The sequence below is a fragment of the Caretta caretta genome, chromosome 1 (assembly GCF_965140235.1).
Source record: "Caretta caretta isolate rCarCar2 chromosome 1, rCarCar1.hap1, whole genome shotgun sequence".
NCBI classification, from domain to species: Eukaryota; Metazoa; Chordata; order Testudines; family Cheloniidae; genus Caretta; species Caretta caretta.
The window spans coordinates 49,620,168-49,647,210 of record NC_134206.1 but is presented as its reverse complement, the minus strand read 5'-3'; the positions used below and the strand labels follow the sequence as shown (position 1 = coordinate 49,647,210).

At 42.9% G+C, this 27,043-nt stretch overlaps 1 protein-coding gene across 1 annotated transcript in view; it reads right to left on the bottom strand.

Annotated features, from left to right (window-relative positions):
• KL (klotho) overlaps positions 1 to 27,043 on the bottom strand; it is a 63,957-nt gene that overhangs the window by 13,053 nt on the left and 23,861 nt on the right. Inside the window, exons 2-3 of the mRNA XM_048847391.2 lie at positions 4,669 to 5,179; positions 1,194 to 1,462 (exon numbers count right to left, since the gene is read on the bottom strand). Of these exons, the coding sequence (XP_048703348.2) occupies positions 1,194 to 1,462; positions 4,669 to 5,179 (780 nt within the window). The remainder of the gene's footprint in view (positions 1 to 1,193; positions 1,463 to 4,668; positions 5,180 to 27,043) is intronic.

The following is a 27,043-nucleotide window of genomic DNA, read 5'->3' as shown; positions in this document are numbered from 1 at the left end:
AGAATTGTCCATTCCTGTTTCAAAGGTATTTTCCTGTACACTCTCTGCTTTTTTTTAGCACATAATGTCACTAACAATGATGCTGTAATGCACATGCAGAAAACATGAACACATTGGGAACAGAACTGAGCAAATAACAGACTTTTCAGTTTGGGGGCTAACCAAAAAAACCCAACCTATCAGGCCGGGGGGAGGGGGAAGCCTGGTTCAATTCAAATCAAAACAATTTTTTTTCAAAATTAAAAAAAAAATCCAACCTCCCACCCCCCAAAAAACCTTTTAAGTTGACTTTAAACAATTTATTTTTGTTTTTTCAATTTGTTTTGGTCATTTTCAGGTGTGGTTTTTTTAACTGGGCAAATTTGAAAACAAGATTCCACTTTGAAACAAAAAGTTAAAATGAAATGATTCAATGTTATTGAACCAAAAGATTTTCACTTTTTAATTTTTTTTCCCATTTTTGGGGTGTGTGTGTGGGGGCAAACTATTCACCAGATTTGACCAAGATTTGCAAATAGTTAGTTTCACAGCCCTGAAAAATGCATTTTTCTGTAAAATTCCTAATTGCCAAAAAAAAGTGAGCGCAGCTCTAATTAGGAATGGCCTTTAGAAAACATGCGTAATGATGGTTTCCTGACTTTTAGCATTTCCAAATGCAAGGGTATATTTAAATAAATTTCTTGCCATTAAAAGGAATCGATTTGGATCACAACAACCGCATATGCTGCTGTTAAAACTATGGAGATAAAAATGCCACTTGCAATATTTGCCATTTTCATATATTAGTACCTTTGTGTGGAAGTGTTGAATTTAGTAGATAATTATCTTCCAAAATGAATTTGAAAAAGAATGTATTTTTGTTAACTGAACACATAGTAAGTGATCTAGGAAGATGTTCATTAGATCACATTTTCTGTTTTTTGTTTATGTGGTGTTTGTTTTTAGAAAGTCTGTTATTTATGATATTTAAATTTGGATCCACTTTCATGGTCACATTTAGGATGCCTGGTGAAAGCTGGGAAGATATTCTGTAAAATGTGCAGCTTTAATAAATTGGTGTTCCCACTACATCATTATGGTAACAGACCTTATATCACCCAAGTTAAAATGATTATATACTTGCACAACACAATTATTATATACTTAAAGAACAGTTTGGTTGGAGCATCTATTGACTTTGTCATCAGCCTTACCTGAATGTAGTTATCAACAATTCCCCAAGCAAAGTCGCAGGGAAATTTCCCATCTATGGGTTCATTCTCAGGCAAAGGCGGGAAGCCATTTTTCTCTATTAGCTTTTGGTAGAACAAAGCTGAAGACTTTGGCAAAAACTTCTTGTCATGGCTTTGAAAATCAACATAAAATAATCCACGTCTAATGCTGTATCCTCTATGCCATTCAAAGCCATCCATGAGGGACCAAACGGTGTACCCAAAGACATCAACTTCATCATATCTGATGGCTGAGAAGAAAAAAAACCAAGATGACCTTATATTGTTCATTTTTTCCAGATAGAGTATACCATTTAAAAAACGATTCTAGTATTTGAGCAATGCAGCAGGATAAATAAATGTCTTAAGGCTTGATTCAAATTCCATTCAGTGGAACTCCTTCAATTTACTTCAATGGGCTTTGGATCCAACTCTTACAGTTTACATCCAAGAAGTTATATAGAAACAAAAAAGTTACTCTGAAGCAATTATCATGAAAAATTTAACACAACTTTTTGGTGTTTTTAGGGATTTGCATTAACTATCCAAGCAATGCAGGTGGCAGTGATAATGCTGATGAGACTTTATTCATTTGATTTTACACACCCCCTCACATCTGTGATGAGAATACTATTTTCTGGTATAAATATCTGGCACTTATTAACCCTCATACCTAAAGTAGGTGGAAAGCCTGTTACAGATGTAAGGGTCGTACCAGCATTACTATTGTTGTGACAAGTTCCACTGTGTGATTTAATCTGAGGTTTACAAATGGTTTGCATTTCTATAGATATTAAACACTTAGAATCAGCAAAATGTTCTTAGAGAGGGTCCCGATTCAACAAAGTTCTTAAGTGTGTGTGTTTAATTTTAAGCACATAGTTAAATCTATTCCTTTTTAGCAAAGCATTTAAGCACATTTTAAAGTGCTTTGTTAAACTGGGGCCTGTATCAGTATCCAGCACAATTTAGCTTCATCACTCACCACCTTATGTAAACACAAATTGGATACCTATTGAATTTAACATTACACAGCCTAGTTACACTGCCAACATTTTACACAATCAAATGTCAAAGTGTTCATATTTCCTAGTTTTACAAATGTATCTCATTACAATCAGATATGAGGGGCCAAACTGATTCTTGATGTAGCACCGTTTGAACCAATTAAACCAATGGAATTATAAAAGAGATTAATTCGGCTGTCTCTTTAATTTGCCATGATAAACTCACAAAGAAACTAGAATATTTCTTTCCCTAAAGATTCGTTCTTTTCTGTTTGACAAACACTGATTTTTTTTAAAAAGCCCTCCACATTTACACAACACTTGCTGCTCTAACAGAGTAAAAGTCAGGGTGGAGTCACGTTGTTAACTAGCATCAGCAAAAATTTCTCTTAGACTAGCATTACACTCCTGCTGCATGTCAGCAGAGAGAGCTTCTACATTGCTTTTCCGGCACACCAAAAATTCTCCTAAAATCCCTCCTTAAAAGTTTGGTGACTTGTGCCATGTTCCCTGTGAGAAGTGAGTTAAAAAAATTTGGAAGCAGGAAAAAAGTCTCAAATACAATGTAAGCATCAAGCAGTGCACATGCCTTATCGAGTAACCACATGACTTATTTATATTACTTTTATCTTCTTTCATACTTTCCCCTGCCCCCATGTACAATCTTCGGGCCAGGAACTATATCTTTACTTGTTTCTGTAAAGGGTTGAGCAAATTTTTGGCATTCCAAAATAATAATACTTCTTGTTATTTATTATGGATTTCTTGGTGACCGAGTGGCAAATTGAAAGGGAAAATATAGTCTATAATTTAATATGTTGCCAGTAAGCCCTAGTCACACTGAGAGTGCAGATCTATGTATATATATCAATAATTTTATTAAACTGAATAAACAACACCTTTTTGTTAACAAGAATATGACTATGTAGTTTCCATATAATGCCACATACACCTCTAACACATTGTACATGCAATAATTAATAACTCTAGTACACACTATCCCCCAGATTTTAGATACAACATTGGCTTGCATGTTAATTCAACTTTTAGTTTAGATGTAATAGTGAGGTGTTTGCAAAAGCAGCTGAAACAAATGTAGTAATTCCAGGATCTTTTATCCCGGTTGAGAGGCAAATTGAAATCATCTGCACTATACCATTAAAGGAAAATTCCATTGTAACATGAAAGTTATTTAACCTGAATGAATAGTTTAATTCAGCTACTAATATTGTAAAAACCCTTAAAGCATATAACAGAGAAATAAACCAATTATGACAAGTTTTGTAGTAATAGAAAGTACAGTATAATAAAAATAATCATTAAGGAGGAAACAGGGAACAGTTATCCCCAAAACTTGTTGTTGAGAAGCCGGACTGAAAGAACCTACAGTACTTTGCCATTAAAGAAGTATTAGAAAATGGGACGGGTCAATGTTATAAAGTAAGTTGGGGGGGGTGTCATTTTTTTAATTCTAGGTTAACAATTGGTAAAAAAAATTAGTTAAAATAAAATAATTTTACTTAAAACTTCAAAGGCCTGATTCTCAGACCAGTGTAAATCAGGATTAATTCCACTGAAGTCCACAGAATTAAACTGATGTAAGAGCAGAATCAGGCTCTAAAACTACAGGAGAACCCCATTTATCCAAGCCTCCATTATTTGGCTTTCCATATTAAGCAAACAACCAGCACACACACAGGATCATTGCAAAGCATTAAAATGTAGCCTCCTTCTTTATTTATAGCGTACACAAACTGTTACTTCTAGGAAACAGTACAATACCAGCTTTTTAAAATGCAAAAACGATAAACTGAAGCAACTCAAAAATAGTACAGTATTGCTGTTGTTGCAACTTAAAACTATCATTTCTGCATTCTTAGAAACTGGATCTTTTTACTAGAAGTAATGGTTCATGTACGCTGTAAATAAAGAAGGGGGATATGTTTTAATGCTTTTCCAGGAGGGGTCAGCTAGTTTAAAGCAACTCTGCATTTTAAAATAATGGTTAGAAAGCTCTTTGCCCATTCTCTGGATTATCCAAATTTTTGATTATCCGGGGTGTGTGTGTGTGTGTACACACACTCTTATTCAGCTAACATATTAAAACTCATCACTGGAGTTTTCCTGTAATGATTCCAAGCAAATCCCATTGATAACTAAACAAACAGCACTTCCTCTTACTGAAATCAATACAAGTTTTGCCATTGGCTTCAAGGAGAGCAGGACCAGACGAACAAAATCCCATCCATATCTCACTCATTAAAAGACTCTTGTCAACCACTGATAAAAATGAACCTAACTAACTGATTTGAAGTCTCATTTCATAGCAAAAGTCTAGGTAATCATTAAAGACCAAAATTAAGTTTTGGAGCATTTGTTTAATGAGCTTTAGTGGGATAATTTCCATAAGTTTTGTTAGGAGAATAATATTAATTTGTCAACAGAGCTACCTTTTAAAGTTTCCATAATGAACTTCTTGAGATAATAAATATATTTGGCATCATCTCGCTTGGTACTACCAGAGACAAACCAGCTGTTCTCCACAATGAATATTTTGGGCTTGTTATATTCACGGCTTATCCAATAAAGGAGCTGCCTCAGGCTTAGTGATTCCACCTGATGGAACTTCATCTGAGAATCCAAGAGCTGGAAACTCAGTGTTGCTCCAAAAGAAAGAGCAAAAAAGTCAGCTGTTCCCTTGATGTACTTCTTCTCTGCGTCACTGAATTCAGGCAGCAGAGATGAGAGGTTATTTTTCATGCTCTGAGGGTAATCACCATCAATAAATATGGGTTTAGCAAACCAGCCCAGCACAAAGTCAAGGGATTTTTGACATTCTTGTATGTCTCGTTCAGTCATAGCTTGAGGTTTTATCCAGTGGGAGCTGAGGGCAATGGACACTTGGCCTCCTTGAGTTGGACGAAAATGATCATTGTAGAGATGCCAGACTTTGGCGTGGGCCTGTTGAGAAGAAAGACTACAATGAATGCATCAGAAATTCTGTCTTGAATAACAGAAATGCAATAGCATATTCACTCACTAATGTTCCGATTTGACTAGCAATGCCTTATCCTCACATCCTTAGGCTAAGTCTTATTCCCTTCTCAGTGATTTATGATTGCTAACTTCTATTATGCTAATCAGAGTAGATAATATTACACTGATCCAAGAAGAGCTTGTTTTAGAAAAGCAGCAAGATCTGCTTAATTTGGTGTATATTCCATGCACTAAATATAATGCTGGTTTTTCTGATCTTTTGAAAAATTGTGTTTTAATTTTACAGTGAAACCTGGCTTTGTACTTACCTACTGGTATGAGTGAAACTTAGGCTTTTGGTTTGAACACACATAAAAGAGAAAGGTCATTTTCTCTGATATCATTACTTTTTAAAGTTTTGCTGGTTTTAAATTTTATTAAATTGGTAACAAATTACACCTTACAGTATTATTGGCATCATGAGATTTCAAATAATTAAAAAGTAAGAGCACATTTTAAAAATGTATTTGAAAAAACATGTTTCAGATTGTATTTTACATTACAGGAGTCTTAGCTTGTTTATCACTGTTTTAGATTAGATGTGTAGAAATTGTCAAAAATTACATTATTATGTTTTTAGACAGTTACAAAGAAAGGCAAAACTAGAAAAAAAGCTATGGTAACTTCTTATCTGGAACTGCGGAAAAAATCTGGAGGTCATACATTTAGCGGTTAGAGCTGGGACTGGTGGTCAAGAGAATGACTTCAAAACTCTGCCATCTCTGTCCTATATAAAATCTTTTAAAATCTTTTATTTCTTTAATTTATAAATGAATGAATAAATTAAATCTGACTTTTCTTGTTCAAAATAAACTGGAGTTTTCAAACAGATTCTGAATCATAAGGTCTGATTTAAAACTACGCATAGAATCACGAGGATTTGGAAGAAGGATAGACATGAGCAGGAAGAGAAGCCAGTGCCCCTTCACACCCATTATAAATGGGTTTAAGGCTACTAAATCCAGATTGTCAGGAATCTCATAACCCCCACATCTCAACCCCAGCCCTCAAACACACACAGAGACACACCCATTCTCTCTCTGCACCAACCTATTCAAAGCCATGTAGGAGCCCCATTCTACAACATGCAGGAAATGCAGAGACATCCACGTATAGCCACTGTTTCCAGCCCTTCCTCAAGATTTAAATGATACAGAAGGCCTTGCATCTCCATCCTGATAAATGTATCACTGATACATTGATAATTGCTTCTCAGTTTAATTTTAATCCAGAATTATCATTCACAGCTTCCCGTTGCAATGAAATGCCAGATTTATTAAGAATTAATTGTTTACATGTCAGATTGTCATCTCTATTGCCGTAAGAGATAAATTTATAAAACATGATTAACTACTGAGGAAAAATTGAAAATTGAGAAATAGTAACTCTACTTCAAAACCTCACATACAGACATGATATCTGAATTGCAGACTCACAAGACAATTTTGCCATATTTTGTAACCCCATCCTGCTGACAAAAGGAGAAAACAAAGAAAATACCATGGTGTCCCGCTGTCTGGAGTGGCTCACTACCATGAGCCTCTCAGGGTAGACTGTCAAAAACTGGGCAGACACCCCATACTGATGGTATGTTCTATAATTAGATTTCCCCAACCCAGTAACAAATGTGAACTCCTGGATCACTATAATAGTCTTAACACGGAGTTCCACACAGTCCCTTTAGGCTCTCCAGTCTATTTTGCCACCCAAGATGGACTATGTGATAAATGGCCACTTACATCAAAAATGATAAAATATTCAGGTTACACCTGTTCCAAGTGACTAGTCACTCACCCGGGTTGATTTGCATCCTAGATCTCACACCAAAGACAATGCTAGGAGCCAAGTCTATAGTAAACTAACTAAAGGTTTATTAGCTAAGAAAAACAAATGAGAGTTACTGAGAGGTTAAAGCAGGTAAAAATATATGTACATGTGAGTCACAGTCTATAACAGTGGTTCTCAACCTGTAGCCCCCAGGCTGCTTGCAGCCCAATGAGCACACAGCTGTGGCCCATGTGACATCCTAAGGGTCACACAGATCCTATATGTATTGTGTAGATACGACCCACATAACACAGAGGACAGCCCACAATGTAAACAGGTTGAGAACCACTGGTTTATAATTTCAAAAGGCAGCAGAGATGTAATCTGCCAGTTTCCCAAAAGTCTTTTAGGGCTACCCAGAGTAACTCCAGGGATCTCCATCTTCTTTTCTGTCATTTTTCCCTGTTAGAATCCAAACAAAATAATTTTTCATGTGTCCATATTTATAGCTTCTTTTCACAGAAACTAAGCTGACAGGACAGCCTCCAGTGTGTCCTTTCTTTCATGATGGGGAAAGAGGAATGTACTTAGAGACTTTGATCTCACACACAATGACCATATGCTTTCCATGCACAGGAATTTGCACTTTCCTGTTAAAGTTCTTCATTTGCATTACACAAGGGTTTTTTCTCATTTGATGGGTTACTTAGTTACAGGGGTATATACAATGCAAATGTTTGCTATTACATTGTAACAGGGTACAGATAAGAGAAAGCAATGCTTGCAACATTCCCCCAGTTTTTCATGAAGTTTAAACACAAAACACATTCTTATACATTTTAACATCTACTTTGAATTATACTAACACACAAGCAAACTGGCTTGTATTACCTCCTCCATAAATCCCTCTATGTTTCCTCATAATAGTGGTATCTATTCTCCCCATGTGACTCATGATCCCCATCCCACATCCCTGACCAGACACCTGGAGACACTCACCATGCATGCTCCCAAAGATACATGACTTCTCTATGTCAACGGAGACCCATTTCACAATCCATGTTCAAAATACCTGTATCCCCGTACGTGCTGTCCTTCTGTGTAACACTGTCCCCTCCAAGGTTGTACAGGGAGTGGCCCAATATGTCCTGATCCTTTCCCTCTAGGGGAGCAAAACAGATGCCTCCTTCAGATAAGCACCAATTCCAGAGGTGCTCCAAGGCTCAAGCTCCCAACGGAAAAAAATAGGGGGTGCTCTGAACCCACAGAGCCAGATTAATCTTTTGTGGGCCCCAGCCTCACCCCCCCACTCCACTTGTGTTCTGCCCCAAGGCCCCACACCCACTCGGCTTCTTCTCCCCGAGGCCCAGTCCCCACTCAGCCTCTTCTCCTCCAGGCCCTGCCCACACTGCACCCCAAGGCTCAGGCCCCAACCCTGCTCAGACCCTTCCCCAAAGGCCCTGCCCACCACTTGCATGGGGGGGGGAAGGGGCAGAGAGGAGGTACTGGCAAAACCAAAAGTCAGCACCTGTGGTCCTGCATCTTCATATCCACCTATCTCAAAACAAAGCCAAAGAGGTAGGGACTTCTTCCAGCTCAACCCTTTCTTCATAGTAAAGAGGGGAAACAGGCGCTGGACAGTTCACCACTAGTGAAAAAGAAAGTACAACAATGGCCAGCCACTAACTTTTTGAAAAAGTTGCATTTATACAACCAATGCCTGCCTTCCACAGTTTGCCTGGGTAAAAGGAATGAGACTGTTTTTGTGGCCAAAAATCCTGACACAGAAAATAACATGCCATACATTCATTCTAATGATTATGGACGGAGTGCCAATCAACATTACTGGAGTATTTGGGAATAGTTTGGTGTATGGAACTTTGGAATTTCTGTAATTAAAGGCTTCTGGAGATAAAGCTGCAGGAGGCCAGCCACAGAGCAGAGACAGCTGGTAGTAAATGTCTATTTGTTCCTTTGTCCTTATTTGACCTCTCAACTCCTGATAATGTAGCAATGGCAAGCAAAAACTAACCTATGGTTCATGCAATTCAGTTCACGGTTGAATGCAATTAAGACCACCAAAATCCACTATTTACTTGTATTAACTGATACTTCTACTGAGCCTGGTTTGCCTAGGCATTTTCGAGCTGGTTGCGCAGCTTGACATGAGCTGGGGTTGATGTGGAATGTGCAGTGATCATACCTTTTATATTTTGGCTTGGAAGGAGGTGCCTCACTAAAATGGACTTGTTACAAACTGGCCCCCTGACCCACTATACAGTCACCAGTCTGTTGCAAGTGGACCCAATCGCTGGGTTCCACATGCTTTCAAGCCACCTGAGTCTGGATGTAGTCTAGTCACCATTTCTTGCTCTTGGACTCTAAGGCTCACTCCCAGGTTCAAGCCTCTAGTCTAATACCTTTTTTGAGGGATGTGAAACATTCCATCCAGCCACCCTAGACCCTGAAACCTCTGAGCCCTCCAGTTACTTTCAAACACTCCCTCAGCACCCCATCTACACTGAGGGCACTCTGAGCTTAGTAGTTTAACTCCTTCAGGGACAACATGGCAGGGCAGCAAGGAATATGGGGTTAGCAGGGGAATTTCTTAACTACAGTCACTTTACTCTTAAAGTAGTTGAGAGTTACAGCTCTTTGAAAATAACAAAAGCCCTGAGACACACCCTCCCTTAATCTGAGCTCACCCCTTCTTGTGCACCTGTGGTTCATCAGTGTTTCAGGCATGGCAGAGCCCCTCCTGTCCTCTCTCTCCATCTCCTGCCAGTCCTTACATAGAATCAGAAACGTAGGGCTGGAAGGAATCTCAAGAAGTCATCAAGTCCAGCCCCCTGCACTGTGGCAGTATCAAGCTTAACTACCTTTATAGTAGTAAGAAAGTTTTTCCTAATATTTAATCTAAATCTAAATCTCCCTTGCTGCAGATTCATCCCATTACTTCTTATCCTACTTTCAGTGGACATAGACAACAATTGATCACAGTCTTCTTTATAACAGCCCTTAACATATTTGAAGACTTATCAGGTCCTCCCGCTCAAGTCTTCTTTTCTCAAGACTAAACATGCCCAATTTTATTAACCTTTCCTCGTGGGTCTGGTTTTCTAAAAATTTTTCATTTTTGTTGCTTTCTGATGGACTCTGTCCAATCTTATCCACATTTGTGGTGCTGAGAACTGAACACAGTACTCCAGCTGAGGCCTCACCAATGCCAAGTACAGCAGGATAATTACCTCCCTTATCTTACATACAACACCCCTGTTAATATATTCTAGAATTATATTAGCCCTTTTTGTAACTGCATCACACTGTTCTCTCATTCAGTTTGTGACCCACTGTAACCCCTATATCTTTTTCAGCAGTACTACCACCTAGCTAGTTATTTCCCATTTTGTATTTGTGCATTGATTTTTCTATAGCAGTTTTAGCTTGAGGAGACACCCGGTAAGGTTGGGCTTTAATTGGGTGAGCATTCCCTGTGTCAATGGAGTGGTATGCCGTTCAGTCAGTCCTGGGGTGGCTGAGAACATTGGTGCGTAGCTAGTGCACAGCTCCTGGATCTGCTGTCGCTGCATACGCCCAAGGGTCATGGAGAGGTTCACCTCTTCCACACCACCAGCAGTTTTTCCTTTGTAGTAGACACTTTTAGGCTACTTAGCGTTATCTCCTCCCTGGGCTGTAAACTGACAAACCTTTAAATTTTTGGAATAAAAGGGCTTTAGAGAATTAATATGGTACACCTTAGGCTTTTGGTTTGAGGTGGGGAATACTATGAGATAATTAACAGCTTCCAGGAGCTTTTGGACCATGAATTGCCCTTTTCACAACGCTTTCATTTTATGGGCCTGGAGCGCCTTTAAGACCATGACCTGGTTTCCTACTTTGAAGGAACGCTCTCTGGCATGTTTATCATACCAGGCTTTTTGCTTTTTTTGAGCATTTTTTAGGCTTTCTTTAGCAAGGGCTAAAGAGGTTCGGAGGGTGTTTTGTAGGTTGGTTACAAAGTTCAGAATGTTAGTTCCTGGAGAAGGTGTAAACCCCTCCCATTGCTGCTTCACCAACTGTAATGGCCCCTTAACCTTAAGCTGTACCACATCTTTGTAGGCAAAGAGCAACTGCTGCAACACTAGGTCCCAATCATTGGAGTGCTCATTTACGAATTTACATATCATGGCCCCCAAAGTTTTATTAAACTTTTTTTACCAGGCCATTTGTTTGATGGTGGTAAGGGGTGGCAACCAAGTGATTCACCCCATGAGCTTCCCAAAGGCTTTTCATGGTTCCCACCAGGAAATTAGTTCCTGCATTTGTAAGGATGTCGGAGGGCCAACCTACCCTGGCAAAAATGTTTGTTAGTGCCTGGCACACACTTTTAGCCCTGGTGTTGCTTAGAGCTACTGCTTTTGGCCATCAAGTGGCAAAATTCATGAAAGTCAGTATGTACTGCTTTTCTCTGGGTGTCTTTTTCGGAAAAGGACCCAGAATATCCACAGCTACTTGCTGAAATGGAAGCTTAATGATGGGGAGTGGCTGGAGAGGGGTTTTGACCTGGTCTTGGGTTTTTTTACTCTTTGGCACACCTTAAAAGACCAGACATAGGTAGAAACATCCTTGCCCATTCCCTCCCAGTGGAATGACTTTTCCAAATGGTTTTTGGCTTTGTTCACCCCAGCATGGCCACTAGGATGATCGTGGGCTAAGCTCAAGAGCTTTACCCAGTACTTAGTTGGAACTACCAACTGTCTCTGAGAATGCCAGTCTTCCTGGTGTCCCCCAGAAAGAGTTTTTTTGTATAAAAGTTCCCTGCCCGGGCTGCAGGGACGTGGCGCCGGCCGCTTCTGAGAGCGGCGTGGGACCTGCGGCAACATGGGGGACAATCCCGCAGGCTGGATCCAAAGCCCTGAGAGACTGGATCTGGCCTGCGGGCCATAGTTTGCCCACCCCTGGTATAAAACATACTTCAGAATTTGATACAGCCATATCACACTATCAGAGAGTTCAGCAGAGTTATGAGATAAAATTAATTTAAGAATATATACCAGCCTGCCTACTCCCCAGGATTCCTGCCCCAAATAACCGAGACCTCCTAAGGTTTGGCATTGGCAATACACATCATTCTGTGCAATTTTGGTGTCAATCTCTAGGATTATCCTAACAATATCTATGTTATCCTTACATGGCATATCCAGAATAAGAGTTTAGTGCCTCCTGACTCCCAGGCCCATGCTTATTCCTCTAGACCAGTTGTTTCTCAACCTGGGGATAGCGATCCCCAGGGGACACGTGGGGCAGGTTCAGGGGAGTCACAAGCAGGGCTGGCGTTATGGGTTAGGAAGCAGGGCAATTCCCTGGAGCCCCATGCCACAGGGGTCCCGTGAAGCTAATTTACATGTTTCAGCTCAGTGCCAGAGAGGGCTGAAGCGCAGAATCCCAAACTTAAGGTGAGGTAGGGTTGAAATTTTCTCTATTGTGGTGGGGGGGAGGTTCCACGATTTTTTTTAAAGTCCAAAGGGGGATACCAGCACAAAAAACTGGAGAAACACCTGCTCTAAGACCATGTTGTATCAATTTTAATGGTGTTTTCTGAACCAAGAACAGTGTGCTCTTCATTTCACAAATAAACTGTGCTTGCCATGCCCAAGTGACATATCTGTATTTACTCTCTATTTGCATGTTAATGAAACTCTGCATAGTAAAGTGTTATCTTTTTTCTTTGTATTGCTAAATGAATTTTGGTAACTGGAAAAGACATGCAAAGGATTTTGATTACTGTAAGTACATTAGGTGGGTGAAATTCTGTAGCCTGCGTTGTGCAGGAGATCAGACTAGAGGATCATAATGGTCCCTTCTGACCTAAATATCTATGAATCTTTGAATCTATATCTAAAAAAAAATTCATTATCCAATCCTAGATCAGAAGCCCCTTTGAAACGCATATAATTATCAGTATGGCTTGGGAAGGAAGAAGAAAAATGTAATCTGTGTTTTTCCTTACCATCAAAAGGAAGGATGTGCCATCTTTAGACCCAGAGTGAAGTAGGTTTTATCTATACAATCTCTGAGCTGACATAACATTCCCTCTCAGGAGAAGATGACAGCCCTAGCATAGTATAAGGGACAGATATGGCTATTAAAAAGCTACGCTATTTCTTCATATTTGGAAACTGCCAACATAAAATATTCTATATGTAAATTTTAGTACCAATTTGTGAGCCCTTGTTATGGACAACATGTCAGGCATTTAAGATTTTTATTTTTCTTCTCTCTCCTATTACTTCCCATAAATATCTCTTGGTCTACTTCTTTATTAGAACAAGGTGAAGTACTTTGCACCAGACAATTACCAAACAAAATGTAGTTTTGTTCTAAATTACAAAACTACTTCTTCTAATTGCAAATATCGGAGACCAGAATTAGTTTTTTACAAGTATGTTTGGTATTTGATGAGTGTTTTATGTGAACCTATTTCAGCCTCTGACAGGGTTCTTGCAACACGTTTTTTAGTGGCCTCAGAGTGCAGCCACCAACTCTTGCTCTGACATTGACACTTTTTCCTAAAATACTTGATTAACTTTAGGAAAAACAAATAAATAGCACATAGACACATCCAAATCATTGTAATTTATTTATGTAGATTTTTTTTTGCAGACTCAATAAAAATATTACTGTGAAAAGTGGTATTTGTATGTTTGTTAATATCACTTTTCTCAGCAAGTCCCAGGACAAATTAAGCCCTTGATGGGGTCGGGGAATGGAGGCAAAGGCAATTGGGGTCCGGGGCACTGGAGGGGTGGGGATCAGCACCCAGCGTTGGTGCCTGCTGCTGCGCAGCTTGGACTACAAGTCAGCACCCGGGGTCAGTGGCCAGGACTGGGGGTTGGAGCCCGCGGCAGGGGGTTGGTGCCCAAGGCCAGTGACTGCCGTTGGAGTCGGCGATCGGTGCCCGGGGCCAGCAGCTGCTGCCGGGGTCGGGCTAGAGATGGGGATTGGAGCCTGCTGCCAGGTGGCCAGGGGTTGGAGCCTGTACTGAAACCCCATGGCCAAAAGCTGGGGCTGCCTGAAGCCTGCCTCCCAACCACCCCACGGCTGAAGCATGGAAGTGTTGGCTCTTCCCACTACACAGATCAGGGTTCTAGTCCCTGAAGAAGCTCACACCTGCTTTTATAAACCCCCAATGACAGAGATTCCACAACTTCCCTTGGTAACTTATTTCAACACTTCGCTATCCTTAGAGTTAGAAAGTTTTTCCTAATATTTAACCTAAATATCCCTAGCTGCAGACTAAGCCCATTACTTTTTGCCCTACCTTCATTAGACATAGAGAAGTGATCACCATCTTCTTTATAACATCCCTTTGCATATCTGAAGACTTATCAGGTACCCTCTCAATCTTCTTTTCTCATGACTAAACATGCCCAGTTTCTTTTGGTTTTTTTAACATGCCCTCATAGATCTTGTTCTCTAAACCTCGTATCATTTTTTTGCTCTCCACTGGTCTCCAATTTGTCCATATTTTTCTTGAAGAGTGGTGCTCAAAACCAGACACAGTCACAGTACTCCAGCTGAGGCCTCACCAGCGCCAAACAGAGTGAAACAATTATCATTCATGTCTTAGATACGCCACTCCTATAAATACAACTCAGAATGGTATTTGCCTTTTTTGAAACTGAATCACATTGTTGGCTCATATGCAACATGTGATCTACAATGACTCCCAGAACCTTTTCTGTAATATTACTGCCTAGCAAGTTATTCCCCATTTTATAGTTGTCCATTTGATTTTTACTTCCTAAGCATAGTACTTTACACTGTCTTTACTGACTATGGTTAAACAGCAAAAAATAAAGATCATATAGTCCCTACTTTGTAAATGTTGATGTTTGTATTGTATATATGTGTCAGGACAACATGGATTCTTCTGTTTGTATACAAAGGACTTGTTGAAATGTTCTGATTATTAAACTACCAGGTCCTTTTTAATGTAGTTGATACGAGGAAGCCAAGTTTTCAAAGAGCTGGTGTAGGAGTCGCTCCTAGAGTTATTATTTTTCCTGCACTGCAAGTACTTTCCAATTTTTTTTATTTATTAATCCTGCAGAAGCGTATTAGTGTTGCACCACTATACTGCAACAACAGCTTGAGCAGCCAAGAAAAGAAACTGTAGTAAAGTTTGACCTTAATTTGGAACAGTTTTCATCCAAATCAAGAAGTGCATACAGGGGGGCAGGACAATTGATTCGCTGGCCATATGATGGCAATAATTTTTTTTTCGAGATTTGATTCCAAAGCATACAGATTTGAAGATACTCCCATCCTATACAAATAAAACCAAAAGCTAGTTAGCCATTTCTCTATCACCAAGCCTTGCTTAGGTTGCCAGTTTATTTATCCTAAATAGTGTTTCAAAGGTTCTGAATGGAAACTGATATTGTTTTAGGAGATGGGAACTCTTCTTAGAAATATTGTTAATTGGCTGAGGTTCAGACGTGCTGAGTCTATCCACCTATGCCACTGAACTCAATGAGAGGTAGAGGTGCTCAGCGCTTTTGAAAAATCAGACATGTGGCTTATAACTAAGGCTACGTTTTAGTCACAGGGATTTTAAATAAAAGTCACGGACAGGTCATGGGCTGTAAAGAAAAATTCATGACCCATGAGCTGTCCATGACTTTTACTAAAAATACCAGTGAATAAAACTTGGGGGGTGGGGGCTTCCCAGGGGCCCCACAGGTGCTGGGGGAGGGTGGCCCAGCTGCTTGTGGGGGTGGGGGAGGGCGGTGGTGAATGGCAAGGACCCCCACTGGTGCTGGGGTGGGGGTTGGCAGCGCCAGCAAGCTCCCTACCTCCCCAACAGCAACAGAGCTTGGGTGTGGGAGGGGGCAGAGGATTGGGGCACCGGATGGGATGAGGCGGGCTCTGGGCGGCGCTTACCTGGGGGGGCTCCCTGGAAGCAGCGACATCCCTCTCGCTTAGCTGCCAGCCAATGGGAGCTGCGAAGCCAGCACTCTGGGCTGAGGCAGCGCGCAGAGCTGCCTGGCCATGCCTCTCCCTAGCAGCTGAGCAAGGGGGATGTTGTCACTTCTGGGGAGCCCCCCTGGGTAAGCACCACCCAGAGCCTGCCTCACCCTATCCAGGACCCCAACCCCCGTCCCCTCCCACACCCAAACTCTGCTGCTGGGGAGCACGGTGGCCCAAGACTGCCCCAGGAGCGGACAGTGTGACTGGCACAGAGGCTGCCTGAGCTGCCCCTCAGCCAGGCGCACGGGCCATTGCAGAAGTCACAGAAAGTCACAGAATCCATGACTTCCCTGACCTGTGACCAAGTCCTGCCTTATTTATAATACAGCAGGCCAACATGTTTCAGGTTTCCTTCTTTACTAGTCCTCCATATATGTAATCTCTTTTGGAGTTGAGTAGGCATTTATGAGAAGAGAGTGTACCTCTGCCACGAAGCCTTTACCACCAAAGAAGTTACAAAATATTATTTCAATTTTGGCTAACACTCAGAGGAATAAGTCTTTTTTTATGAAGCACGTATTGTCTGAACTCAAGGAATTGGCCGGGGGGAAAGCCTATGTTATCTGTTTAATTTACTTGAGTGGCACAATTTGTCTTTTGTGCACTTGTACAAAGTACAGTACTACGTTTTGAATTAATCAGAAAAACAGTGTGCTCCATTTGTACCTAGTAATGTGAATGGCTTTCTGTGTAAGAGTGCATATGTGCGTATACACATATCTAGTCAAAATTGGACTGTGCAGCTAAAAACTAAACATTAAACTAAGTCTGAGAGATCCCAATCCTGTCCCCATTTTCTTTCTCCTGCTGAAGCCACACAGGGCTAGTTTTAGGGCACACTCTGTTCCAGATAAGTGTTGTGATTGTTTTTTGGAGATCTTCTAAAACAGAATGAGGAAACATAAGGGGGAATGAAGATCTGAAACAAGTAGATTTTTCACAGTTTTATAGTTTATAAGATCCTTGACCAGCGAGTGGGGGCCATGTTGTGCTCTCAGTTACACCAATGGAAATTTGATCTGAAGGAAGGCAGTAATTTGTTGTGTATTCATGCAGCCTGAAAAACATCATGGATGCATACTGCTATGGTGCAACATGCAAATATTAAATCACACAGTACAATTATAATTTGAATAATGATAATAGAAGTTATTCAAGGATGAAGCATGGCCTAGTGAATAAAGCCCTGCACTGAAACTCCTAGCTCTGCAACAGATTTCCTGTGTGACTTTGGTTGAGTCATTTAACTTTCCTGTGTCTCTGCTCCCCATTGCATAATAGGGATAATAATGCTTCTCTACCTATATGATGTCATGAAGATAAATTCATTGAAAATATAGCACTATAGTGATGGCAGCCATATTGATACCTAGCTGGATAGGGATCTATGAATTAGCAGATGTATTAAAGGGGTAGGGTTTAAAGTGAACAATGAGATGTCTCTAATTTATGCTCAAATAAATGTGTTAGTCTCTAAGGTGCCACAAGTACTCCTTTTCTTTTTGCGGATACAGACTAACATGGCTGCTACTCTGAAACCTCTAATTTCTCAGTAATTGATTGAACTACATATCCAATAGTAACAGAAATTTTCAATGAGATTTCCTTATAAAGCAACAGCAATGTGACAGCAAGACAGTATCTATTTTTTCCATAATTTATCTCAAAACCTAGATGTAAGCACATTTTTGGTACCTCCATGAAACTCCTTCCACAGCTGAAAGACTAATCAAGGACATCTCTGGTCTAAATACTAGAGAACAAATATCAGGGGGTAGCCGTGTTAGTCTGTATCTGCAAAAACAATAAGGAGTCTGGTGGCACCTTAAAGACTAACAGATTTATTTGGGCATAAGCTTTCGTGGGTAAAACACCACTTCTTCAGATGCATGGAGTGAAAATTACAAATGCAGGCATTATATAATGATACATGAAGGGAAGGGAGTTACCTCACAAGTGGAGAACCAGTGTTGACAGGGCCTGACATCTGAAGAAATTCCTCAAGGATTCCCTAGTTGAAACAAAACTTTAGTTGCACCAGTGATGCTGCAGCAAGCTGTTCAGCTGGTAACTCAATAACTACCTACGTGTCCATATGCCAATAAAAACCAATAGGAAGATCCGTATGGGTCAGGGCCCTGAGGGCTTAAGCAGGCAGACATGGTGCTGATCACCCCACAACAAAGCATAAAATTCACACCCCTGAGAGACATAGTTAAGGCAACCTAAGCCCTGGTACAGACACTGCTACATCAACAGAAACATTCTTCAGTTGACCTAGCTACCACCTCTCAAGGGGGTGGATTTAATACTACAGCGATGGAAAAACCCATCCCATCACTGCAGCAAGAGTCTACGCTACAGCACTAGAGCAGTCTAGCTGCAGCACTGCAGCCGTGCTGCTATAGCGTTTGCAGTGTAGACATACCCAGAGGTTTGAGCTAACAGGGAGATTAGCACTTCCACACCCATCACTCTAGAGAACCATCTGGCACCAGTTATACACTTTTCCAACAGTACACGGTCAGCCTTCTATAGACACTGTTTTGCACAGGAATCTAACTTTTATAGAAGCTAAATGCATAGGGAACAAGAAAACTAGAACTCATTTATTTCCATATTTTCTTACAGTCTTACTGGCAAGAAGGGATCCCTGGAGAAGAGGCACTTTGAAAGAGAGGACAGGCAACCTCGATTTGTAGCACAAAAATTTCTTTAAAATTCTGTTTCAATAGTATTTCACACCAGCAAGGTTCAAATGCATCTCTCTCTCACACACAAGTGGGGATAAATATTGGAGAAATAGTTGTGATTTTATGTGTATATTGTGGAAGTCTAATTTTAAAGACAGTATTGGGATGTGATTTGTAACCAAATATTACAAATATATTGGACATTTATTACCAAATGATCCACTGGTAATCCTTTGGGGGTTTCCTACAGAAATTAATCTCTCATCCGTTAGTAGCCTCGTAGATTATGGGAAGAGAAAAAATAAACCCCCAAATTAGAGTAGGAGTCACAAAATATATGGGATGTTATGGAAAAATAAATGTATCAAGTGCATTTACATAGCAAAATAAAGGATATCCTTAGCTATTTGGTTAACATTTATTAAATATTTAGGATATAATTACCAACAAAAAATAAATTTAACACATTTCTTTAAAATAATGAATATAATAGGCTAGAACTTTGGTCTGCTAATATGAGTGAAGACAGAACTATCTATCTATTTATATGTCAATTTAAACAAACGTGTCATAGGCTGTATAGAGAGGATTGTCTTGTAACTTATAGAACCCAGTCAAACAGAAAAAATTCACAACTGTGTTGTTGCATAATAGTTCTCTAATCAAAAAAGTGATAGGTTCATTTTCAATCAGTTAATATTTGTATTTCTTCTATGTGTATGGTAAATGATTTGTAAAATTTCTCATACTTCCTAAATAAACAGCTTTTAAATAAAAACAATGCATATGGAAAAATAATTGCTACAGACCCTGAGTGAGAAAGGGATGGTGTCTCCAACTCTCACCCACAGTCAAGGAACTGGAGTACTTGTGGCACCTTAGAGACTAACCAATTTATTTGAGCATAAGCTTTCGTGAGCTACAGCTCACTTCATCGGATGCATACTGTGGAAAGTACAGAAGATCTTTTTATACACACAAACCATGAAAAAATGGGTGTTTACCACTACAAAAGGTTTTCTCTCCCCCCACAAACCCACTCTCCTGCTGGTAATAGCTTATCTAAAGTGATCACTCTCCTTACAATGTGTATAATAATCAAGGTGGGCCATTTCCAGCACAAATCCAGGGTTTAACAAGAACGTCGGGGGGGGGGGGGGGTAGGAAAAAACAATGGGAAATAGATTACCTTACATAATGACTTAGCCACTCCCAGTCTCTATTCAAGCCTAAGTTAATTGTATCCAATTTGCAAATGAATTCCAATTCAACAGTCTCTTGCTGGAGTCTGGTTTTGAAGTTTTTCTGTTGTAATATCGCAACTTTCATGTCTGTAATCGTGTGACCAGAGAGATTGAAGTGTTCTCCGACTGGTTTATGAATGTTATAATTCTTGACATCTGAATTGTGTCCATTTATTCTTTTACATAGAGACTATCCAGTTTGACCAATGTACATGGCAGAGGGGCATTGCTGGCACATGATGGCATATATCACATTGGTGGATGTAGTGGTAAACACCCATTTTTTCATGGTTTGTGTGTATAGAAAGATCTTCTGTACTTTCCACAGTATGCATCCGATGAAGTGAGCTGTAGCGCACGAAAGCTTATGCTCAAATAAATTGGTTAGTCTCTAAGGTGCCACAAGTACTCCTTTTCTTTTTGCGAATACAGACTAACACGGCTGTTACTCTGAAACCAGTCAAGGAACTGTGTCTTAGAATTTGTTAGCAATTAAAAATTGTGTTTGAATCAAAGTCAAACTTACTGGTTAGGGAGAGCATGATGCTTTAAACCCTGAAAGACCTCCTGCAGTGTGGGCCAGTCATCCCACTAGCAGGCCAGGAAAATAATCTAAAAGGACAAAGCACACTAACTGCATGCTAGCCTATGGCACATTACCACTCTTGCTGAACCTAAAGTGTAATTGTACCTGGGAAAGAGAATCTCTTAGTTACTTTAATCCAGATTTTAAGGGGATCCCAACAGAAAGAATTAATCTGATAGTTTCCATATAAGAACAGCAAGAAGAATCACATCAATGACCCGATCCACAGGCTGCTGGAGCTGGTTTGGCCTCTGCAGTGAGTAGTTATCTACACACAAACTTGAACCAGTTTAGCAAGTGCAAGCAAGTGCAAACTCTCTTGTGCACACTCTTGTTTTGGTTTACCTTGAAACTGATCCGTGTCAACTTTAACTAAACTGAAATAAGATTGGGTTAAATGGAAATAAGAAAAGTGGGAGGAAAGGACAAAACTGACACATGCCAGCCTGACTGGAGGCCATGATTTAGCCCTACTAGTTATGCATTTCCTTAAATTCAAGCAAGAGGATGTTGTTTAATCAAAAGCTAAATTTTCAGTGTTACAACAAAGGATGTCACATACCTTATGTCAACTTTAGTTCAAAGGCAACAGCACTCTGAGCAGGGTTAAAGGCTTAAGGCTTTACCAAAGGCTATTACCTTTCAGAAGCATTTGACATGCTATCTTAATACAAAGGGAGTGATCTGGCTGTTAGAAGACTAAGGTAATTTTATTACATTGTGCAAACACATATCATGAAATATTCCATATTTAAAATTTAATACCAGCTTGCAGAATCTTGTTACAGACCACATGCCAGGCACTTGAGATTTAAAACCTTTTTAATTTTCTGTTTTCTCCTTTATAACTTCCAAAATACATCTATTGCAATATCTAAGATGAATTAGATTTGAATATTCTATCTAGGAAAGGAACTGATGTGCTGAAGAAAAAAAATATTTATCTTCTAACAAAGAGAAATTGTGACAATTTGCATACTGCTTATGCTACAGAGAGGAGTGTAGTAGTCATTGATCCAAACAAAGGCCTCAGCAGGACCTGGGAGTTACTGATGATGGCACAAAAAGGACAAGAGGTTCCAGGCAGTGGTGAGCTGGAGCTGGTTCTCACTGGTTTGCTAGAATCGGTTGTTAAATTTAGACGCCCTTTTAGAACCGGTTGTTCCACGAGGGACAACCGGTTCTAAAAGGGCTTCTAAATTTAACCAGCCAAAAGTGGCGCCTTAGGTGCCGACACCATGGGTGCTCAAGCTCTGGAGTACCCAAGGGGAAAATTTGGTGGGTGCAGAGCACCCACCGGCAGCTCCCTGGCCCACCCCAGCCCCAGCTCACCTCTACTCCACCTCCTCCCCTGAACGCGCCACCCCTCCCTGCTTCTCACGAATCAGCTGTTCGCGCGGGAAGCCAGGGCAGGCTGAGAAGCAGGCTGCAGCTTCCTGCTCAGGCCCAGGGAGGCGGAGGTGAGCTGGGGGGGCGCGTGGAGGGCCGCCCGCGCCGCAGCAGGTGACCCGGGGGGGAAGGGGGTGCGCAGGGGAACCGCTCCCCACCCCAGCTCACCTCCGCCACCCTCGGCCTGAGCGCAAAGCTGCCACCTGCTTCTCAGCCCTGCCCGGCTTCCTGCCGAACAGCTGATTTGCGGGAAGCTGGGGGAGGGGGTGGAGAAGCAGAGCGGGGGGGTGCATTCATCGGAGGAGGTGGAGGCAGAGTGGAGGTGATCTGGGGCCGGGCACAGGGTGGGGAGCTGCTGGTGGGTGCTCTGCACCCACCAAATTTTCCCTGTGGGTGCTCCAGCCTCGGATCACCCAGGGAGTCGGCGCCTAAGGCGCCACTTTTGATGTGATCAGTGGGGGGAGTGGCCACTCCCCCCTAGCTACACTCCCCCGCCCCAGGAGCCAGAGGGACCTGCCGGATGCTTCCTGGGAGCTGCCCCAGGTAAGCACCGCTGGAACTCCCCACCTCACCCCCCAGCAGGTCCCTCTGGCTCTTAGGGGTGGGCACCCACTAGGGGTGCCCACGAGACCCTCCTACCCAATTCTGGGGGCAGTCAGGGGACAGGGGAGGGGGGTTGGATGGGGCAGGAGTCCCGGAGGGTGGGGGTGGGCAACAACCCCCTCGTGGGGTGAGGAGGGAACCCATTGTTAAGATTTTGGCAGCTCATCACTGGTTCCAGGCAATATTACTATTATAAAGTGTGCCTTCTTTTAACTGTGGGGTGAGAACAAAAGTAATCAACTGTCAATTTTTTGACTGCATTTGTTAATTTTCTTTTATGTTTAGTAAATACTTAGCACATTTTGGGCACATCTGGAAGCTGCACCAAGTGCTTGGCACATGTGGTGGAGGGGAATCAGTAGGACAGTAGGCTACTGGAGTCCAATTATTGAACAGCGCTCTATAACTCCTCACCCATCACACTATCACCTCTACATCACAGGAGGAGGGAAGGATGGAAGGATCCACCCTACCTACTCACACCCTTATGCAGAGCACCCCGTAGAGCTGAGCTACACACAGCAGAAAGTTTATGCACCCCAAGGAGGTCTTCTGGAATCCTGTCCCCCTTGCAGATTGGAGCTTCACCAGCCACACGGCCCACAGAGGACATGATTTTATTTGGGATAGTTGTGCCTACATAGCATGGGCAGAGTCTGGAGGGAGGGGCATTGCATCCCCAAACTGCAAGCCTCAGGCAGGCAGGCAGCCTGAGTGTGCAATGTAATGAGTTCTGCAGAGGAGACAGGAGACTTCTCCCAGCTTGTACCCCCTGAGGCAGGGAGTCAGAATTTTGTTTTGACAGGTTTCAGAGTAACAGCCGTGTTAGTCTGTATTCGCAAAAAGAAAAGGAGTACTTGTGGCACCTTAGAGACTAACCAATTTATCTGAGCATGAGCTTTCGTGAGCTACAGCTCACTTCATCGGATGCATATCGTGGAAACTGCAGCAGACTTTATATACACACAGAGAATATGAAACAATACCTCCTCCCACCCCACTGTCCTGCTGGTAATAGCTTATCTAAAGTGATCATCAAGTTGGGCCATTTCCAGCACAAATCCAGGTTTTCTCACCCTCCACCCCCCCACACACAAACTCACTCTCCTGCTGGTAATAGCCCATCCAAAGTGACAACTCTCTACACACTTTGTAGCCTGTAGTAGCCTCCCAAGGTGAGCACTGAGGGCAAAAAACCTAACTGGCTTCAAGACTGAGGTTGATAAGTTTATGGAGAGGATGGTATGACAGGACTGCCTACAATAGTGTGTGGCCCATCGGTGACTGCCTGTAGCAAAATCCCCAATGGCTGGAGATGGGACACTAGATGGGGAGGGCTCTGAGTTACTACAGAGAATTCTTTTCCAGGTATCTTCCTGGTGGATCTTGCCCACATGCTCAGGGTCTAACTGATCATACTAGTGGTCAGGAAGGAATTTTCCCCAGGTCAGATTGGCAGAGACCCTGGTGGGTTTTTTGCTTCCTCTGCAGCATAGGTCATGGGTCACTTGCAGGTTTAAAATAGTGTAAATGGTGAATTCTCTGTAACTTTAAGTCTTTAAACCATGAGTTGAGGACTTCAGTAACTCAGCCAGAGGCTAGTGTCTTAACAGGGCTGGCCCTGCGGGTGGGCGGTCTGGGAGGTGGCCCAGGGTGGCCCGCTAAAGGAGGGCTGGGTGCAGAGTTTGCCTGATTCCTACCTGACCTGCTGAGAGCCAGCTTGGCTGGCAGAGGCAGGCAGGTGGAGCAGCAGCATGTGGAGTGGAAGGAGGGACACGAGCTGAAGGGGGGCAGTTGGACAAAAAGCCAAACCAGGTGACTTCTCCAGAGCAGGGTTGCCCCTCCTTCCCACTGCTCCACTGCCGTCTGCAGCCACCGCTGCTCCTGTCCCCGCTCCCTGTTCCTCCCCGGAGTCCCTGCTACTCCACTGTAGGTGTGGGTGATCGCCACATGCACCAGTGCCGGAAGTTTTTCCCTCAGTGGTATCTGGAGCGGTGCCTGCATGGTGCAGTATGAGGGGCGCTCCGACAGTGGGGAAGGAGGGGCAGGTCATGAAATGGACATGAGCAACACATCTCGAAGAACACCAGTTACCAAAAAAGGTAACTGTCTTTTCTTCTTCAAGTGTTTGCTCGTGTCCATTCCATTGTAGGGGACTCCCAAGCAGTACCACCAGAGGCAGGTAGGAGTTCATGGACATGCTGATTGCAACGCAGCTCTGCCAAATCCAGCATCATCTCTTCCTCGCTGGGTGATGGCATACTGCTCATGAATGTGTGTACCAAAGACCACATCCCAGCCCTGCAGATACCCTGGATAGGGACATGCGCCAGGAAGGTCGCTGAGGACACTTGAGCCCTAGTCTAGTGGGCCTTCACTATATGTGGTGGCTCGGCCTGAGCCAGCTCATAACAGGTCCGGATGCAGGTGGTGATCCAATTTGAGATCCTCTGTGAGGACACTGGGAGACCTTTTATCCTGTCCACTGTTGCGATAAAGAGCTGGGTCGACCTGTGTAAGGGCCTAGTGCACTCCAGGTAGAACGCTAGGGTGCGCTAGACATCCAAAGTGTGTAGCCACCTCTCCTCATTGGTTGAGTGCGGCTTCAGACAGAACATCAGGAGGAAGATATCCTGATTGACATGAAAAGGGGACACCACCTTAGGCAGGAAAACCGGATGAGGTGGCAGCTGGACCTTGTCCTTGTAAAATACCATATACAGAGTCTTCAAAGTGAGGACCTTAATCTCGGATACATGCCTCGCCAAGGTAATGGCTACAAGGAAAGCAACTTTCCACGACAGACGGGAAATGGAACAAGAAGCCAGAGGCTCAAAGGGCAGGCCTGTGAACTTAGAGAGGACCAGGTTGAGGTCCCATTGGGGAACTGGTTCCCAGACCAGCGGGAAGAGCCTTTCGAGGCCCTTTAGGAACCGGATAGACATCTCTTGCGAGAACACCGATTTGCCCTGGACACATGGGTGGAAGGCTGATATGGCTGAGAAGTGCCCATTGATGGAAGAAAGCGCGAGGCCTTGGTGCTTTAGGTGGAGCAGGTAATTCAGGATGGACTGTAGAGATAACTGGGTCAGGGAGATTCTACACTCAGACGCCCAGCAAGAGAACTGCTTCCACTTTGCCCGGTAAGTCACTCTTGTGGAGGGTTTTCTGCTTTCCAAGAGAACCTGCTGTACCTGACTAGAGCAGGCCTGTTCCCTCTGGGTTTAGCCACTCAGCAGCCAAGCTGTGAGGTGACAAGAGGGAAGGTTCAGGTGCAGGACCTGACCATAGTCCTGTGAGAGTAGGTCCAGGCGACTGGGCAGTGGCCAGCCATGGGGCAGCCATGGCCAGATCCATGAACATGTGAAACCAATGCTGGTGAGGCCACACCGGGGACTCATGCTTTATCCCTTTTGATTTTTGATGGGACCCTGCTGATCAGTGGAATCGGCAGGAACACATACATCAAATCCCCTACCCATGATAGGAGAAAGGCATCAGAGGGAGCACCGCTGCCAAGGCCTTGGAGAGAGCAGAACTGATGACACTTCCTGTTCAGTCTGGTGGCGAACAGGTACACTTGGGGAGACCCCCACTTCTGGAAGAGTGCCCAGGCAACCTCCAAGTGGAGCAATCACTTGTGGTGAGAAAGAAAAAGGACCTGCTGAGTGTGTTCCAGACGCCGGGGAAATGCAAAGCTTCCAGGTGGATCATGTGCTGGATGCAAAAGTCCCACAGGCGGAGTGCTTCCTGACAGAGAGCCAACAAGCACGCTCCCCCTTGCCTATGGACATAGGACATCGAGGCCATGTTGTCTATCAACACCTACAGCACTTGACTGGACAACTGTGGCAGGAAGACACAGCAGGCTAGGCAGATGGCCCTGAGCTCTCTGATGATTATATGCAGTGCCAGCTCCTCTGAAGATCATGTCCCCGGAGTCCGCAGTGTACCGAGATGTGCCCCCCAACCGAGGCCTGAGGCATCCGATATCAGGGAGACCATGGGTTGTGGACTCTCAAACGGCACTCCTTCCAGCACCCACCTTGGGTTGGTCCTACCTTTGGCAGGATTGTGACGACCTTGTCCAGGTGATCCCTAGATGGGGAATACTGTCGCTAGCCACAGTTGAAAAGGCCGCCATCTGAGCCTCACACGGTGAATGATGTAAGTGCACATTGCCATGTGACCCAGAACCAGGCCATGGTGAGTGGGTGCGTGGAAACACTGGCAATGAGATCTGACATTGTCCTGAATCTGTCCTGCAGCAGAAAAGCCCTGACTCGGGTAGAGTCAAATACCACTCTGATAAACTCTATCCTTTGGCCCTGGATTAACATTGACTTTTGTTCATTTATCAACAGGCCCAGAGCATGGCACGTGGCTTGTAGCATGGTGACGCTGCGCTGGACTTGGGTCCTAGAGCTGCCCTTGAGGAGCCAGTCGCCGAGGTACGGATAAATATGCATACCCC